At 29.8% G+C, this 16313-nt stretch overlaps 2 protein-coding genes across 3 annotated transcripts in view; one reads left to right on the top strand and one right to left on the bottom strand.

Annotated features, from left to right (window-relative positions):
• LOC113373955 overlaps positions 1-12611 on the top strand; it is a 199406-nt gene extending 186795 nt beyond the window's left edge. Inside the window, exons 7-13 of the mRNA XM_026614219.1 lie at positions 5404-5553; positions 5800-5961; positions 6094-6205; positions 6643-7003; positions 9387-9901; positions 10367-10589; positions 11899-12611. Coding sequence (XP_026470004.1) covers positions 5404-5553; positions 5800-5961; positions 6094-6205; positions 6643-7003; positions 9387-9901; positions 10367-10589; positions 11899-12274 — 1899 coding nt within the window. The 3' untranslated portion in view covers positions 12275-12611. The remainder of the gene's footprint in view (positions 1-5403; positions 5554-5799; positions 5962-6093; positions 6206-6642; positions 7004-9386; positions 9902-10366; positions 10590-11898) is intronic.
• Positions 714-2053, bottom strand: LOC113373072 (mitochondrial pyruvate carrier 1-like). 2 transcript variants are annotated; one of them, XM_026613403.1, is made up of 4 exons: positions 1967-2053; positions 1617-1748; positions 1451-1551; positions 714-977 (listed from the first exon to the last, which is right to left on the bottom strand). In XM_026613403.1, exons 2-4 carry the CDS (start codon positions 1685-1687, stop codon positions 793-795), a joined length of 357 nt encoding a protein of 118 aa, XP_026469188.1. In that variant the 5' UTR covers positions 1688-1748; positions 1967-2053; the 3' UTR covers positions 714-792. The 2 variants fall into 2 exon arrangements, with proteins under 2 accessions (XP_026469188.1, XP_026469187.1); XM_026613402.1 differs by lacking the exon at positions 1967-2053 and having other exon boundaries at positions 1617-1842.
• Positions 12612-16313: the final 3702 nt, after the last annotated feature.

Raw genomic sequence — 16313 nt, 5'->3', positions numbered from 1 at the left:
ACTTCAATATTTTTTTATAATTAAACCACTTTTCGTGAGCCATATAATTTAGGATATTCGTTAAAACCTTGAGATCTATTGCTATTCAAAGTTTCAACAGAATCGTCTAAAAATTTCGAGTTTCACCAAAAACTAATCAGTACGATGAACAACTAATATTGTTCAAACGGTTTTTAAATTTTCATAATCGGTTCACAACTTTTGCAAAAATTAAAAATCTTGCACAATTCTGCTACTTCTAAAGAAACGGTTCGGCCGATCGTCCCACAAATCAATGCAAGTTGTCACTGACTTGATCAAAAATCAAATTGCATTTGAATTTTCAAAATCGATGTAGCCGTTTTTGCAAAATTTTGACTTTGATTCTGAGTGACTTCACGTGACAAGAAAACACAAATTTAGCAAATTGCATTTACTGAAAACAAAATAAACTTCCAAAACAAAATAAAAATTGTAATAATTATTATAATTTATTAATAAGATAATATTTTTAAGCATATAATGAATATAGTATAAAATAAACATTTATATATATTCATAAAAATTCTACACTTAATTTTTACAATTTTGTGGAATGCATATAATGATTTTCATTATACAATAAAGCTTAAATGGAATGTACAATTAGATAAAATTTCAATTAACTAATTTTAATTAGATACATGATACACATTGCAGTAATAGTTTGCATTTAATGCAATAAGTATGCCAGATATTTCACATCTATCTATATATGCTTAAATCTTCAATGTTTATATATTTGTACTTTCATCATATTTCAATTAAACTAAATCAATGTTGTTCTTCTTTGACTTGTAAATCACTCGTATTGTCTGATAAGTAATGATATTTTACAAATCGTGATCCTTGAACAACCTGTGCTGTTGCATTTGTTATATGGCAAGCAAGAAGTAATAAATTTCTAGGTTGGACCTTCCAAGCAAATCTCATAAAAATACAGGAATATAATGTTAGAGCTGTAATAAAAAAAACAGAAAGAACAATTACTTTGACAATTTATATTTATATAATTTAATTAATTCAATATATTTGTTATAGTCTTAAGCCTACATTCTGATTTTTCTTTCTTATTATAAGATATAATTCACATTACGATTATTAAAAATAGAAGATAAAATTGAGGCAATAGAAATCCTGAAATAATTTTTATTCAAAAATCTCATTGTATATTAAAAATCACCTGAAAATCTTTTTATTTATGAAAGAGAAGTGCAAAAAGCATTTACTGTATTAACAATATTGTATATTACATGAGAACATTTCATGTAATTGAAAATTTTAAATTTATAGCGAGAGTGTGAAAGGCTATGTGTACACAATGATTTCTATAGAATTTTTGATCAGAAAACAAGTTAGAACTGCGAATAACTTAATATGATTTTATATTCGCAAATAGGAAACAATTATATGTAAAAGAATTATACTTTACCAACAGTCATTTTTCCACTTATATACTTTGGATCTTTGAATGAGTCGGTTATGGCAGCAATAGGTATTCCCCAGTTCACAGCAGGTCCCCAGAAATGAGTGCTAAAACCATAATCGAATATTAAAATATTCAATGTACGTAAAATAATTTAAAGAAAATAACTTACCTCATTAAATATTGTCTGAACTCTTTGCTTTTTAGCTGATCTGTTAATTTTCTTCCAATTGTTGCTGCCATAGTTAAAATGTATACACAAAGTATTTAAATATCAAACTTACAAGGCCAAAGTTAGGTTAACCTTAAATAATTTTTGTAATAAAATAAAGTAAAAATATAATAATAATAATAATATATTTAACACATAGCACGAAATAAATATATTTTGATTCGTAATTTTTCTAATTTATATTTAAAGGATTAAAAGATTTATTAAAATCAGTCGTGCTATGTGTTGAATAAATTAATATAAACTATGGAATGATATCTAGAAACTTATTTATGCACATAATTAATTACACATATTTTTATTGGACAATCATTTGACAGTCCAATGTCAAATGACATTGGTTAACACGTGTAGGTTTTTTTGACGTTTCTTTTTTGAGGTTAGAAAATGTTTGAGTTTGCACTTTTGCCATACTTTTGCACATAAAAAAAATAGTGCGTGAAATTCCTCCGCGCGGAAGTATTTATACTTGTGGAAATGTAAATCAGTAGATAATTATAAATTCAGACAAACATCATTAATATTGATTTATTAACAATTGGCATCTTTAATGTTAATTGTTAATTGTTAATTGTTAATTTTTTTTCAATTTTCGAGTGCATGAACATCAAAATCTCTAACGTTTCCAGTGGGATGGATTATTATAACTATAGTAAGATACCGAATGATTGACTTCTGTTTTCTTTAATATTTCTTCCAAAAACTGCATCAATTACAGCATATTCAGAACACAATACAATACTTTCGCTTTACATAAATTTTTCGATTTAGATTTTGAATCATCTACTGCAGACAAAGGCAGAATCATAGATAGAAGAGCATATCAAATTACAGACGAATTATATCAAAAGTGTTTGTTTTTGACAAGTCCCTCAAATTGGACTGGATTGTCTTGGACAGATCAACTAACACCTTGTGCATCCCTGCCATTTTGCAATGTATCATAAATAAGCCACCGTGTTGTGGAAAGCCTAAGAAATGGATGTTAGGAAAACATTGTATGCGATAAACCACATTTCTTCCAAAAACTGCATCAATTGCAGCATATTCAGAACACAATACAATATTTTCGCTTTACATAAATTTTCCTATAATATCTGCTCTAGTGATTTTGAATCATCTACTGCAGACAAAGGCAGAATCATAGATAAAAGAGGAGTATATCAAATTACTGCCGAATTATATCAAAAGTGTTTGTTTTTAACAAGTTCCTCAAATTGGACTGGATTGTTTTGGACATATCAACTAACACCTTATGCATCCCTTCCATTTTGCAATGTATCATAAATAAGCTACCGAGTTGTGGAAAGCCTAAGAAATGGATGTTAGGAAAACATTGTATGCGATAAGCCACATTTCTTCCAAAAACTGCATCAATTGCAGCTTATTCAGAACACAATACAATACTTTTGCTTTACATAAATTTTCCTATAATATCTGCTCTAGTGATTTTAAATCATCTACTGCGGACAAAGGCAGAATCATAGATAAAAGAAGAGTATATCAAATTACTGCCGAATTATATCAAAAGTGTTTGTTTTTAACAAGTTCCTCAAATTGGACTGGATTGTCTTGGACACATCAACTAACACCTTGTGCATCCCTGCCATTTTGCAATGTATCATAAATAATCCACCGAGTTGTGGAAAGCCTAAGAAATGGATGTTAGGAAAACATTGTATGCGATAAGCCACATTTCTTCCAAAAACTGCATCAATTGCAGCATATTCAGAACACAATACAATATTTTTTCGCTTTACATAAATTTTTCTTTAATATCTGCTCTAGTGATTTTGAATCATCTACTGCAGACAAAGGCAGAATCATAGATAAAAGAGGAGTATATCAAATTACTGCCGAATTATATCAAAAGTGTTTGTTTTTAACAAGTTCCTCAAATTGGACTGGATTGTTTTGGACATATCAACTAACACCTTATGCATCCCTTCCATTTTGCAATGTATCATAAATAAGCTACCGAGTTGTGGAAAGCCTAAGAAATGGATGTTAGGAAAACATTGTATGCGATAAGCCACATTTCTTCCAAAAACTGCATCAATTGCAGCTTATTCAGAACACAATACAATACTTTTGCTTTACATAAATTTTCCTATAATATCTGCTCTAGTGATTTTAAATCATCTACTGCGGACAAAGGCAGAATCATAGATAAAAGAAGAGTATATCAAATTACTGCCGAATTATATCAAAAGTGTTTGTTTTTAACAAGTTCCTCAAATTGGACTGGATTGTCTTGGACACATCAACTAACACCTTGTGCATCCCTGCCATTTTGCAATGTATCATAAATAATCCACCGAGTTGTGGAAAGCCTAAGAAATGGATGTTAGGAAAACATTGTATGCGATAAGCCACATTTTACTCACTTTCATGAATTGCTCATTGAGTATTTTTACTGCCCTTGTAAGTTGTATGCAAGTGCAAGCAGCTTTCACTTTTTGCCTTCTTAGAGCAACTTCTACTTTTTCCTTTAGAGCAACTTCTACTTTTTCCCTTGGAGTAGCTTCCACTCCTTATGATCAATATTGTTAGATCATTTCTATCATTTAACATTTTCAATCCCTATTTGTCTTTTACTCCTCGTGACGATATACAAGTGCCATTTTGGGCAATAACGAGCTACACACGTTACCGATTGCAAGAATGTTGTGTGCACTTGCACTTACATAAAAACATTGTTTATATTGCGGAAATTATATTCATTTTATTATGTTTTATGATTATAGGTCGAATAACTTTTTATAAAGTTGCAAATATCTAGTTACACATTTTTAGTCTGCTCAAATATATTGCAAAGAAATTATATTTAATATTGAGCATTATCAAGTTGCCATTTATAAGGTCCGCGGAAGACCATCTACAGGTGATACTCCATTACAGCTACAGGCAAAAAATTGGGCATATTTTCCTAGACATATTCCATCAACAACAAATAAAGCAAAACCATCTAGAATATGCAAAGTAAGGGAACTAAGGGTGGGAAAAGAAGCGAAACAACTTGGGAATGTAAATCTTGTCATTCTTTTACAAATTATATATATATATATTTTTTTTGAATAAATTCTATTTCATTTCTTATCAATTTGTTTTATATTCTAAGAAAATGGATCAAAAATTTAAATGATCTTTTTCGGCACTGTCCAAGCTAGACTAATTTCACAGTTAGAGGGTTAAGGTTCTTTAAGATTATTGTTCCAGTTCTAGGTACCCAGAAATTCATAATTCAATCTACAAAAAACACAAGACCACTAACAATAATCAATTTCTTCTTCAGTAATATCTTGTGAACACGGTTTGTGAATCTCCAGTGGGTAGTGGCAATAAAAATCATGTCTACATTATAAATGAGAATTAGAATAAACTTTTTTGCTATGGTTGACTATATATGACTGTGTACTCTACAGCATACTAATATATCCAATTGTTGTTGACATTAAAATAATATTGCCAAAATTGCCTGTCTGCCTTTAAAAATTAAATATAATAATGGTTTTGACTTATAAGAAATAATATGTATAGTAATTTTATTACATGTTATTATTAAAACAATAAAATTTATATTATTTTATTATTACTTATTTATACTATCTAAAAAAAATGAAGTTATTATATATTTAATTATAGTACATATGAATTATGAATTCTAAATCTTGCTGATTTTACTAATCTGTTTGTTACATGCTTATAATTATTCATTCCTTTCTAGGTAATATTTGTGAACACGCAATCACACAGTTATGTGCGTAATCCAGGACACTGTGAGTTTATTATAAGTGCCTTTGAGGGTTCTTCAGGAATTATAGAAAATCCTAGACATTCACTACCACCTCAAACCGCTTGTCGATACTATTTTCAGGTGAATTACTGTTTTCATATTTCAAAAATATAACACTTATAAAGTTTTTTACAATGAATATGATACTGGTTATATTATAAATATTTCAATATTATATGAGTAGTTGCATTGTGCATTTATTAATACAAATATATTTTTTAATGATCCTTCCTCTTTTAAAATAATGCAATATGTTTTATATGATAATATCTATATATTATTCAAATATATTCATTTAATTGAAATATTTTACTAACTAAAATATAGGGTAGACATCATGAGGTTGTGTGGTTATCGTTTGTAAAGTATCATGCAGCTCCTGATCCTGCCACTTTTGGACCGCCAACGGAGTGTTTTGCTCAACTTAAAATTTGGGATGGTAGAGCATCCCTTGGTAAAGATACTAATTCGGAGTCTACAGATTCACAGGTGAGTTTTTTTATAATTGATTTTAATTTCTTATGTATATGCTAACAAAATTTAAAGTGTGTACTCCATATTAAAAAGTATTTTTTACGTAATTGTAAAGTCTTTATGGAGATTTTATTTTTATTTTTTTAGAATGTATATAAACAAAATGCAACTCTATTGGGTGAAATATGTAAAGAAGAAACTCCGAAACTTTGTCCTAGAAGCTTGATTTCAAAAGGTGCTCGGCCATGCTCTCCTACAGGTAAATGAGTAATGATAAATTTTCCAATGATTAAAAAAATATAATAAAGGCGCTTTCAATTTTATATGATTATATCAATCATACTTTTTTTGTAAATAGTTTTAGATTCTGATGTGATTGATGTGAAATATAATATTCAATGGAATTACTTATTGGACTATTGAGATTTAGAACCTTATATTAAACCTTTATTAAATATAGAATTGCTTATTAAAGTAGAAAGTATATAAAAATCAATTTAATCAGAATGCTAATTTCAGATTTCTTTGATACTAAACAACATTAGTAAGAAATATATTAAAAGTTACATATTAATTCAAAATAGAAAGCAAAATTTAATAGTGCATCAGTGATTTTTTTTACTATAATAAATAACAAAAATACAAGGATTTCTTTACATTGATATCATTCATATAAATCCGTTTTTAAATTTGCAGAGAGTTACTTGTCATCAGGGTCTGATATGACTCTAGAATACCGTGTTGGTAGAAGTGGTCCTGCTCCAATATTCAAACTACGATATGAGTTTGTAGACATTTATATGGGAGGTGCTGTAATAACAAGTGATCCATCATCCCATTCTTCAGCTCTGCTATCACAACCTTCACCTCTTTATCAAATGGCAGAGTCACCAGTGACATCAATAATTTCACCTTCGTGTAATAGAGTTTTTAGGTCTACAGCCGGAAGCAGAGGAGTATTTAAATCACCTCAAAATGTTTTTCTTTATGGAAGAGGAGGTGCACAAAATTTAAGTTGCATAATGAGATTTGAAGGGGATCCTGGTGAAAGCATAAGGTTTGTTTAAGTATAAATTATGTTATTATAATTATAAGTAATAATATCATTTTATTGCAATATTTCAAATATTTATTCAATATTGTTCAAAGAGTTAAACTTATACCTGTATTGGAACAATGATTGATTACTTATACATAATGTTAAATATCTCTGTCAACAAAATAATTTTGATTGAAAAACCCACTCAGACTGCTATGCTAGGTTTTTGCTTAATTGGTTGGGAATCGTGCTGATTATTTTGTTTCATAATTAGCTGTTGAAATTTTTTACTTTTGACTATTTTTACGAAAATTTTTCAACGTTCAAGAATCATGGAATTAAAGAATATACTAAAATATTAAGACCCAACAACGAGTCAATCAATTTTAAAAATCTATCTAACAATAGATGAGTAGCGCTTTTTTGATGTGAGTCAAAATTAGATTTTTATCGATGTTTCCTCAAAAACTGCTAAACTGATTTCAAAAATTTTAATCTATTTGATGGTACTTGAAAAGCACTCGCAATGTTTAGTTTTTTTATTTGAACAGATGAACCGTTTCTTTTTATTAGCAAAAAATGCAAAAAAATCGTCCTCGTTTTAGCCAAAAATCCTGAATCCATTTTGAAAAATCCAAACACTATAAGAAAGATATCATTTGAAAATCTTGCTGATTAGTTTTTGATCAAAATCGTTCATGCAGTCATAATGAACATGCAAAAATATTAGTTTTACAAAATATATAAAAGCTATATAAAGTTTGAATTAATCAATCACGCTTCAAAACTTACTTCCTGTATTTATTAGAGGCATGTTCGTAATAATCAGTAGAAAATTGAATAATCTGCAATAGTTTATAACATATTGATTTGGTATTGATTAAGTCAATTATTTACACAAGTCAGGAAATTCATGCAACTTGCCTTAAAGCAAAATGCTATTACAACTAGTTTTTAATTATTGTGCACATAGAATTAGATATGTTGTTAGGTTCCCACGCGTATCAGGTATTTCAATGCTTTTTATTTAATGTAAAATTTCGTAAAATAAAAAATCCGATGTGACACAGTAGGTATTATTATGCGAACGTGTAGATTAGATTATATAGCATATTCATTCTTTTAATCTAAGTCAATAAATCATACTTGTACTCGTACATATAAACAACTTAGCTAAATAACTATCATTTTTTCTCCACTTTTAGATTATATATGTAAATGGTTTCGCATATGCAAAGTTAATTGTGTAAGCTCCGCTTTAGTATCCCTATCGAACAAAAAGAACGTAATAAAAAAGATTACAAAAACCCCCATTTTGTTTTAATTCATATTGCAAACACGATTTTCTGCAAAATATGAAGCCAAGCACACTGGGTGCGGAAATTAATTGATCGGTACCGAAATTATTTCGGAACAAGGGAAAGTAACTTCGTTTTTTTCTAGGCATTCTGGCACGTAATTTTCGTACAATAAACCAATTCTTTAATAAATTTTGTATTGGCAGTTTTGATCGAATATCTTTTGTCATATTTCTGGTATTAGCATAATTTCAAGATCATAAATTTTTTGGTCGTTATTGCTGAAAAACTGGTCAAAGTGTTTTTTGACATGCTGATTTGAGGTAAAGGTTTTACCGCCTAAAAATTTTTTTAGTGACCGAAATAAGGGTCCGATGATGGCAGGTCTGGACAATATGATGAATGTGTGATTGGGTCCCATTCAAGCTACAAAAGCTTTTGGCTATTGACCAAACTTACGTGAGGTCTTGCGTCGTCCTGATGCAGTACTATACCTTGTTTGTGGGATAATTCTGACCTTTTCTAGAAGTACATCATTTAGTTTATCCAGCTGATGTCATAAGGCATCCGAATTAACAGTTATGTTATCCTGGAAATGCTGAAAAATGAACAATTTCTTTAAAATCTTACCAAACATACAGCATAGCTCTTTTCTGGCAAATTTCAGCTTTGCACCATTTTGAGCAGGTTCTTCTTTTTTGTTTCATGGGTAATTGTGTGTAGTGTATTCTTTACGTCCCATTTGCTATTCCTAATGACAATTCGCTTCAAAATCTGATAATTTTCAGGACTTTTCAATCGGAATCGCGGAAGCCAGTGCGAAGACACACGTTTCTCTCTCATTTCTATGCACATCATTCAATTTCAGTTGGCTCAAACAGTATTTTTACCTTTTCTACAGCAAAACAGTAAAATAAGTCAAAAATGCTGCTTAATGCTTTCCGTATTTAAAGGGGCACCATCCAAAAACTACTGCATGTAATTAAGTGTGATGTTAGGTTCAAAAAAATATAGTTAAATTCTGGTGGTAAAAAAACGAAGTGACTTTCCGAACAACCTTATATATTACAATTTTGCTTTCAATGCTTAATTACAATTTTCAGATTAACTATAGCACACGCCTCATTTGGCGGTCGAACTTGTGTGAACTACCACGATGTAAAATCAGGTCGTTGGCATTGTAATTACAGACATAGTCATACTGCTGATGTTAGAATATTGGAAATACCTTGGGATGGTGTAGCTATACAAAGAGACTGCATATGCTCTAATGAAACACTGCCAATAATTATATCCCCTTTGGCTTCCCATACTTTAGAACTGCATTTCAAGGTTCTTATGATGGGTGTTGAACAAGATTTCAAAGATTTTTCATATGAAGGTACATATGAGTTTCTTAGCGATGGCTGTGATACAGATTGGGATGAGAGAAAATTGAAAGGAATAAGCGGAAACCTGGAAGTGAGATTACCACAATGTCCACCTATTGCTCAACCCTGGCTAATTGAACCAGAACTCAATGCTAGTCATCTTGTTTTAAAACTTAATGGATTCTGGTTGCCTGTGAAACCACCAATGGAGTGTCCAGTGCATACACGAATAGTTGTTTATCCTGCTGGTAAGAACATTTGTTTTATTTTTTATATTCACAAAAAGATTATACATAGCAGAAATTAATACTTGTAAAATAACTGTACAATAATTATTTACAGTGATTAGAATTAAATTTTAGCATACTCATTTTTAGTATTTTTATTAACAGTTGAAAATTATGAATTTATATATAACTTCAATACCTATCACTAAAATTTCATTAGCATTTAGCCTTAAGCATCAACTTGTTAAAATATTTTTGAAAATCTTTTTTTTAATTGATACATACCTTACTAATATATATATATAAGGTAAATTTTTAGCATTTGAAAGGTAAATTAAAATGAACGTAGCTCAAAAATTAGCGCAGTTATCTTATATATTACAACAATCAATGGAATGTTTTCACCAAAATATTTACTTTTGTAATATTTTTTTTTTTTAACTTTAAATTATTAAATTTTATAATAAGTTGTTACTTTATTTTTAGCAAATCCTTCAACTTACCGAGAACTTTGTCCATTTGGCTCAGAAGTAGCTGTGTTTTCAGAGGGATTGAGAGCTCATAATATATTAGGTCCCCCTCATTTGACTCATTCAAGAAGTTTAATCGTAGAAATTAGGCAGTCCAATGCTCATGTATTGACAAACTATAGAATATCATGGATTGAAGTAATCGGTGGTCCAGATCACTTGCATGATTGTGCTTACAGGTAACTTATGATATTCAATCATTATGAAACTAATTTAATGATTCAGCATTTAGAAAGAGGTTAAAATATTTATTTTGTACCTACTCGCATTTAGTGTGTTAAGGCCATGAACTCTTTCTTCATGCGAATTTCCGTCAAAATAGATAGAAAAGATTCACAATTAATGACTAAGAAACGGCGTGGCCGAACTTGTCAGAAACTAATCAGCATGATTGCTTAAACTTCTTAAATTTTCAAAATCGGTTCACGATAATTGGCGAAAAAAATTGCACTTTTCCGCTTGTCAATCAGCCCGATCGTCTCACAAAACTAATCAACGCAAGTCGTTATCGCGTTTCATCGAATAGTCCAGTCATTATAGTAAGTTTACCTTGGAATTCGAGATACCCAGCTATAAGTCTGTAAATACTTATATATAGACACCTAAAAGTTGTATCAAAACCAACAATATGTTGCGTACACCCGACCATATAGGTTTTGAGACAACTTTCAGGTGTCAATACAAGTATTTACAGATTTACAGCTGGGTACATTTATATTCCGTGATTCTTACCTAATATAAGCCTAAATGACTGGACTACAATGGTTTTTAAGTTTTATGAATCGGTTCAGTTAGTTTTGTGAAAACTTCTACAAAATACATATTTTATCACATCACATCATAAGAGCAATGCACATTTTTCTAAAGCTGAATTTGTAAAATGAAACTTGTCGGGAGGGCCTTAATATTTTAGTATGTTCTTTAATACCGTAATCTCTACCATCATAATAAGTTTCGTCGAAGTCATCTGAACAAATTTTTCATATTTAATTACGAGAAAACGGCCCAGCTGATCTTTGCCAAAAATTAAGCAGCACGATTCCCATCCAATTTCAATCAAACAAATTTTGATTTTTTTAACTGAATTTTTGAAAATGTTAATTTAAGATAAAGGGCTTGAGCGATTAACGCTAAAAATGATAAACTCGAGTTACATCGACCGGCTTTAATTTTTTTTAGATAGTTGAAGCCGTTTGGATAAAATGCCGACGAAATATCGAAAAATCAACTCATATACACGCACACCATATCCTTTTTCCAAATTTAGTCTAATGTTGAGAAAACATAAAATTAAGAAATCGGATTTTCCACAAAATTATAAAATTCTCTTTCAGAAGTTAAAAAGTGGATTTGGCCTGATTTATAATATTCTGATTGTAGTAGGTCCTAAATATAAAGAATTACGTTTGTTTACGCAAGCAGAATGAAATTAATATTAACAATTCTGGTTTGGCTTATCCGTTAATTTGCTTATATATTTTGTTTTAGGTGCCCAGAGTTAGAAGCATGCCTTCCAGCTTCCCTTTGGTGTGACGGTGCCGTGCATTGTCCGTCTGGCCACGACGAGTCGCCAATAGTCTGCCACACTCCATCGCCTTTGAAACCATTATATGTCGGCCTAGTAGCAGCTGCATTTACAATTTTGTTAGCAACAATAGCAGGATTAACAGCATGTGCAAAACGTATAAGAAATGAGAAGAAGAGCAGTCACTTGCACAGTAATGGTGCACAATATCCAGTTCACACACATCAATTGCCTTTGCCCATTCATAACACACATCTAATGAATCACACTGCGCACCATTCTCATACTAGGCAGCTATCAGATGATCTATACTATGATGGTAAAGATAGTTTCTGTTGACAAGAAATGGAAACAGCTGTATAATAGTGATATTTTTATACGATAATAGTATAAAACACATTTTGGAATTTGTGAATGCAGTGTCTGTTATGACTGTGCTGCAGCCTTATTACATTGGCATCATAGCTCAATGAATGACTTCTATTGTTCTAATGACTGTTGTCAATATTTGTATTCACGATGTGGTAAGTTTTTTTATGAAATTGTATATATGTAGAAAATGACACCTATTTATTTTATTTAGTAATAATAATGTATTAATAAAAATGTTATTGTGTGAGCATGTATGACACTTGCTCAAATTATTTTAAACTTATCTAATATGAATTTTACATGAGGCCAAACTCAAGTATTGATGAAGTGTTATTAATATGTTTTAGTAAATTCAATTTTCAATTTTTATATGACTTGTGATGAAATTATAACGGTAAAATTTGATTTAAGATAATTTACTTTGAGCAAAGTTTACATAAGCCTTTAATCTAAATGAATGTTGATTTTTATTAGTTTTATTAGTTAAACTTGTGGATCTATTTTGAAAAGATGATACATTTATAAATAGAAGACCTATTTTATTATCTTACAATATGAAAACTAATCTATATTGCAGGATAAATATTTTTGTCAATAATAATATTTTTTTGGATATAAACTACAGCTACGGATGCTGCTCTTGCGGTATTGCATATTTTATGTATCACTGTTGCATTTTGCAAATAACCCCAAATAAATGTATTTTCATTTGACAAACATATATTTGTAATTTGTTACTTCATAATGTATACTAATATCCTTATTTTGAAGCATTGGGTTTATGGGAAATCATTGCAATATTTGATATCATCTTTATTTTGGCCTAATTGAGTCAGAAGTCTGAATGCAATATTAATATAAAATTTAGTTTTTATATTAAATTTGTATTATAATGCATACTGGTTACATAGTTGTATATTTGTATTTACAGTTATACTTATGAAAACAAATAATCCAATTGTTATTAAATGAATAATGGATAAGTCGGAAACAAAGATAATCATGATTCAATAAATAAATTTAAATATCTTTATCAAAAAAAAAATTTTAAATGACATGCAACTTATTTTGATAAGTTATGTTATTGTGTACGAATATAGTGATCTGTTGTAAATATCCATGAGTCATTCAACATCCTACAGAATGATACACATGTAGAAGCAATATGTTACAAATGTTGGAAATTCAAGTTTTTATTGCAATTGTTCATAATGAAGTGTTTGTCATTCATAGTAATAAATATTTTAGTTTATGATAAAATCACTGGCTAATGCAGCCTTCTGTTATGAGTACCTGATTAGGGTATTATGATAAATCTTTTTATATTGCATGTAAACCTACATTGATAAATAATAGACAGATAGCAATAAAATTACAGTATTGATGTAAGTATAATTTAATATTTTTTGTATAAAGTATGGGACAAATAGCTTGAATACTTATAATATATTGAAATTTGTATACACTAAAAATATTATCTGCTTTATATATATTCTAGAATCTAATTCGATGTAGAATGACTCATCAGACAGATGTACTTATATGTTAATCTGTGAAAAGTTAGTAAAAGTATATTATTCACAATTTCATTTATAAAGATTAAATTTTTAATAATTGTGCACTATTTCTCTCTGTTGAAACAAAAATATTTCGTTAAATAATTTTGCATAAGCACTGTACAAAATAAATAGCCATGATTGGCTTAAGCAATTAAATAAACTGTGCAGGATATTACATATCCTTTGGGTATATTTTCTTTTAAAAATTATACTCATACTGTAAAAATAAAATTTAAGTCTAATAAATTATAATACTTTATTTATATAAAATGAATGTAATTTTTTCATTTATAATTTTTCATCTTTACAATAAGTGTATGTATACGTAACTAACTCATTAATACTCATTGCTTGATATACTACTTCTTCTTGTTAAAATAACATCCTACATAACACAGGGCACAACATACGCACCATATCAAATATGAATCCAATTCAATTGTGCTGCTCTAGAAAAAAAAATTTACAGTCATTAAAATTCTCTCGCACATCTTTATATACATCTATTGCATCCGTGAGCATAGATAAGTAAGCATAAAATTTCCACGAGCGATCTGTTAGAATTTGTTGGCAACACGTTCCTTGGCATTGTATAAAAGTTCTTGTTTGAAAATGGAAAAATGAAAATGGAAAAATTAGCAGTCACGAGCCACTAATCGAATGGCATTTGAAAGGTATGATAAGAAGACGCATTTAGTGTACACTTTTATTATATTGCTGGTGGAATTTCATCGTCGATTTCTCTAAATTATTGATGACTTTATTCAATGAGTTTAATCACCCATTAATATTGCAATTGTAGTAGTTCACTTTTGTTGTATCGATTGAGCAGTAATTATCATAAATATATGAAATATTTATACACAATCAAATAATTTATATGTCGATTATCGATTTTGATACATAGATTTTGTATTTTTTTTCCTTAATTCAGGTTGCCGGTGAACCACAATTAAGGATAGTAGCTCTTAAGAGGAAATATCTGCGGAAGGATCAGAAAAACCCTCTAGATAGGGCGGATTTTATTCTAAGGCTTTGAGATATAAAGTTATTATACTTGTTTACTAGTTTACTTACCTACTAAGTCTCTTGCAGCTCAAGGCAAATAATAATTGAACAGTATGTCAAAACAAATTTACTGAAAATTATTACAAGCGGCTAATCGAATGGTATTTGAAAGGTATGATAACACGCATTTATCAAGAAGTTAGTGCTAACCAGTCAGCAGAACGTGTCACCATGGGGCTAAGTTCAATTCAATTACAAAACGTTACGTCAGGGGCAGTTGCTGATATACAGCTATAATATTATAGATTAATTATTACATATTTTATAAATTAAATACAATAACTTAAGAAATAAAGGCCAAAAGATAGTTTATATATTATAGGTAGCAAATAGAATAAATTATCAAATTTTAGAATTTTCTGTTATATAATATCATCTAATAATAAATTAATCATAATATTAGCACAAGAACTTGGAATGGTATGTTACATTTATTATTATTATTATTAAAAGTTTCATTTATTTATGTCATTGAGTAAATTCTTGCGCCATCTGTGATGGCAGTCTTTTAGCACTTGTAGTTTTGATCGCAATTCATTACTGATAATTTGAGTATCTATTCACAGTAATAAAATGAAATTTAATTAAATAAATATTTTGCTGCAACATTAATTTTGATGCTATGATAAATAAATATTTAGTTAAACAGTTCACATATATCTGAATCTTTTTAAATTCTCAATCTTTTAAAGACTAAAATTGTGGACTTTGCTCCTTTAAAGGGTTCATTCCATCCGAGCCAATCTAACAGTCCGAAACTATCCGCGCATGCGCAGAACACTTTTTTTGTTCCATCTAAAAGTTCGGACTTCCATCAGAGCAGTCCGAGTTTGAAATGTTGTGACGGTAGTGTGTTGTATACCCTGATGACAGGTGACAGGAGACCGGATGACACTTCAAGCGAGTGCAAGGTTTCTTTGTCCGCAGAGCGTCATTGCACAATCCATTTTAATCTCAGCCATCGCGGGAAGAAGATCTTGGGAAGCCAGTGGACAATCAAGTAAGTAAGTACGTACGTGCATTTGCCACATGTTAGTCGTTTTAATTTCCATTCATTGTACCCTGTCAAAGTAAAAGGTTGTATGGCCGAGTATATATCAGTATTTTGCATTAGTCATTTTATGTAATGGGCTTGAGAATTATTTGTGGATTCGTAGCTTATGCAGGTGTTTACATGATCTTCCCAAGGGTGCTACAAATACCCATCACTACATAATGACAGATTTTGATTGAGGTTAGTAACAATTTGAGAAGAAAAATGGCGCGTCAAATCTTATACGATCATAGATGAATATCGAGTGTTTTCATGCAGTTTATTGAGAAAAGGACCATTGATATTGCTTTGATGCAGATGGTCGTCTTTCAATTTCATTAGTCAG

This window comes from Ctenocephalides felis, unplaced genomic scaffold (assembly GCF_003426905.1).
Source record: "Ctenocephalides felis isolate EL2017-DRISC unplaced genomic scaffold, ASM342690v1 CF-g0.4_SCAFFOLD_01604, whole genome shotgun sequence".
NCBI lineage: Eukaryota > Metazoa > Arthropoda > Insecta > Siphonaptera > Pulicidae > Ctenocephalides > Ctenocephalides felis.
The sequence above is the reverse complement of the archived record's forward strand: the minus strand, read 5'-3'. Positions and strand labels throughout refer to the sequence as shown.

Coding starts and splice junctions, on each gene's coding strand:
- LOC113373072 (XM_026613403.1), bottom strand. CDS start 1,687: ATGGCAGCAACAATTGGAAGAAAATTAACAGATCAGCTAAAAAGCAAA. Junction 1,552..1,616: donor TTCAGACAATATTTAATGAG/GTAAGTTATTTT, acceptor TTATGGTTTTAG/CACTCATTTCTGGGGACCTG. Junction 978..1,450: donor AAGTGGAAAAATGACTGTTG/GTAAAGTATAAT, acceptor TTTTTATTACAG/CTCTAACATTATATTCCTGT.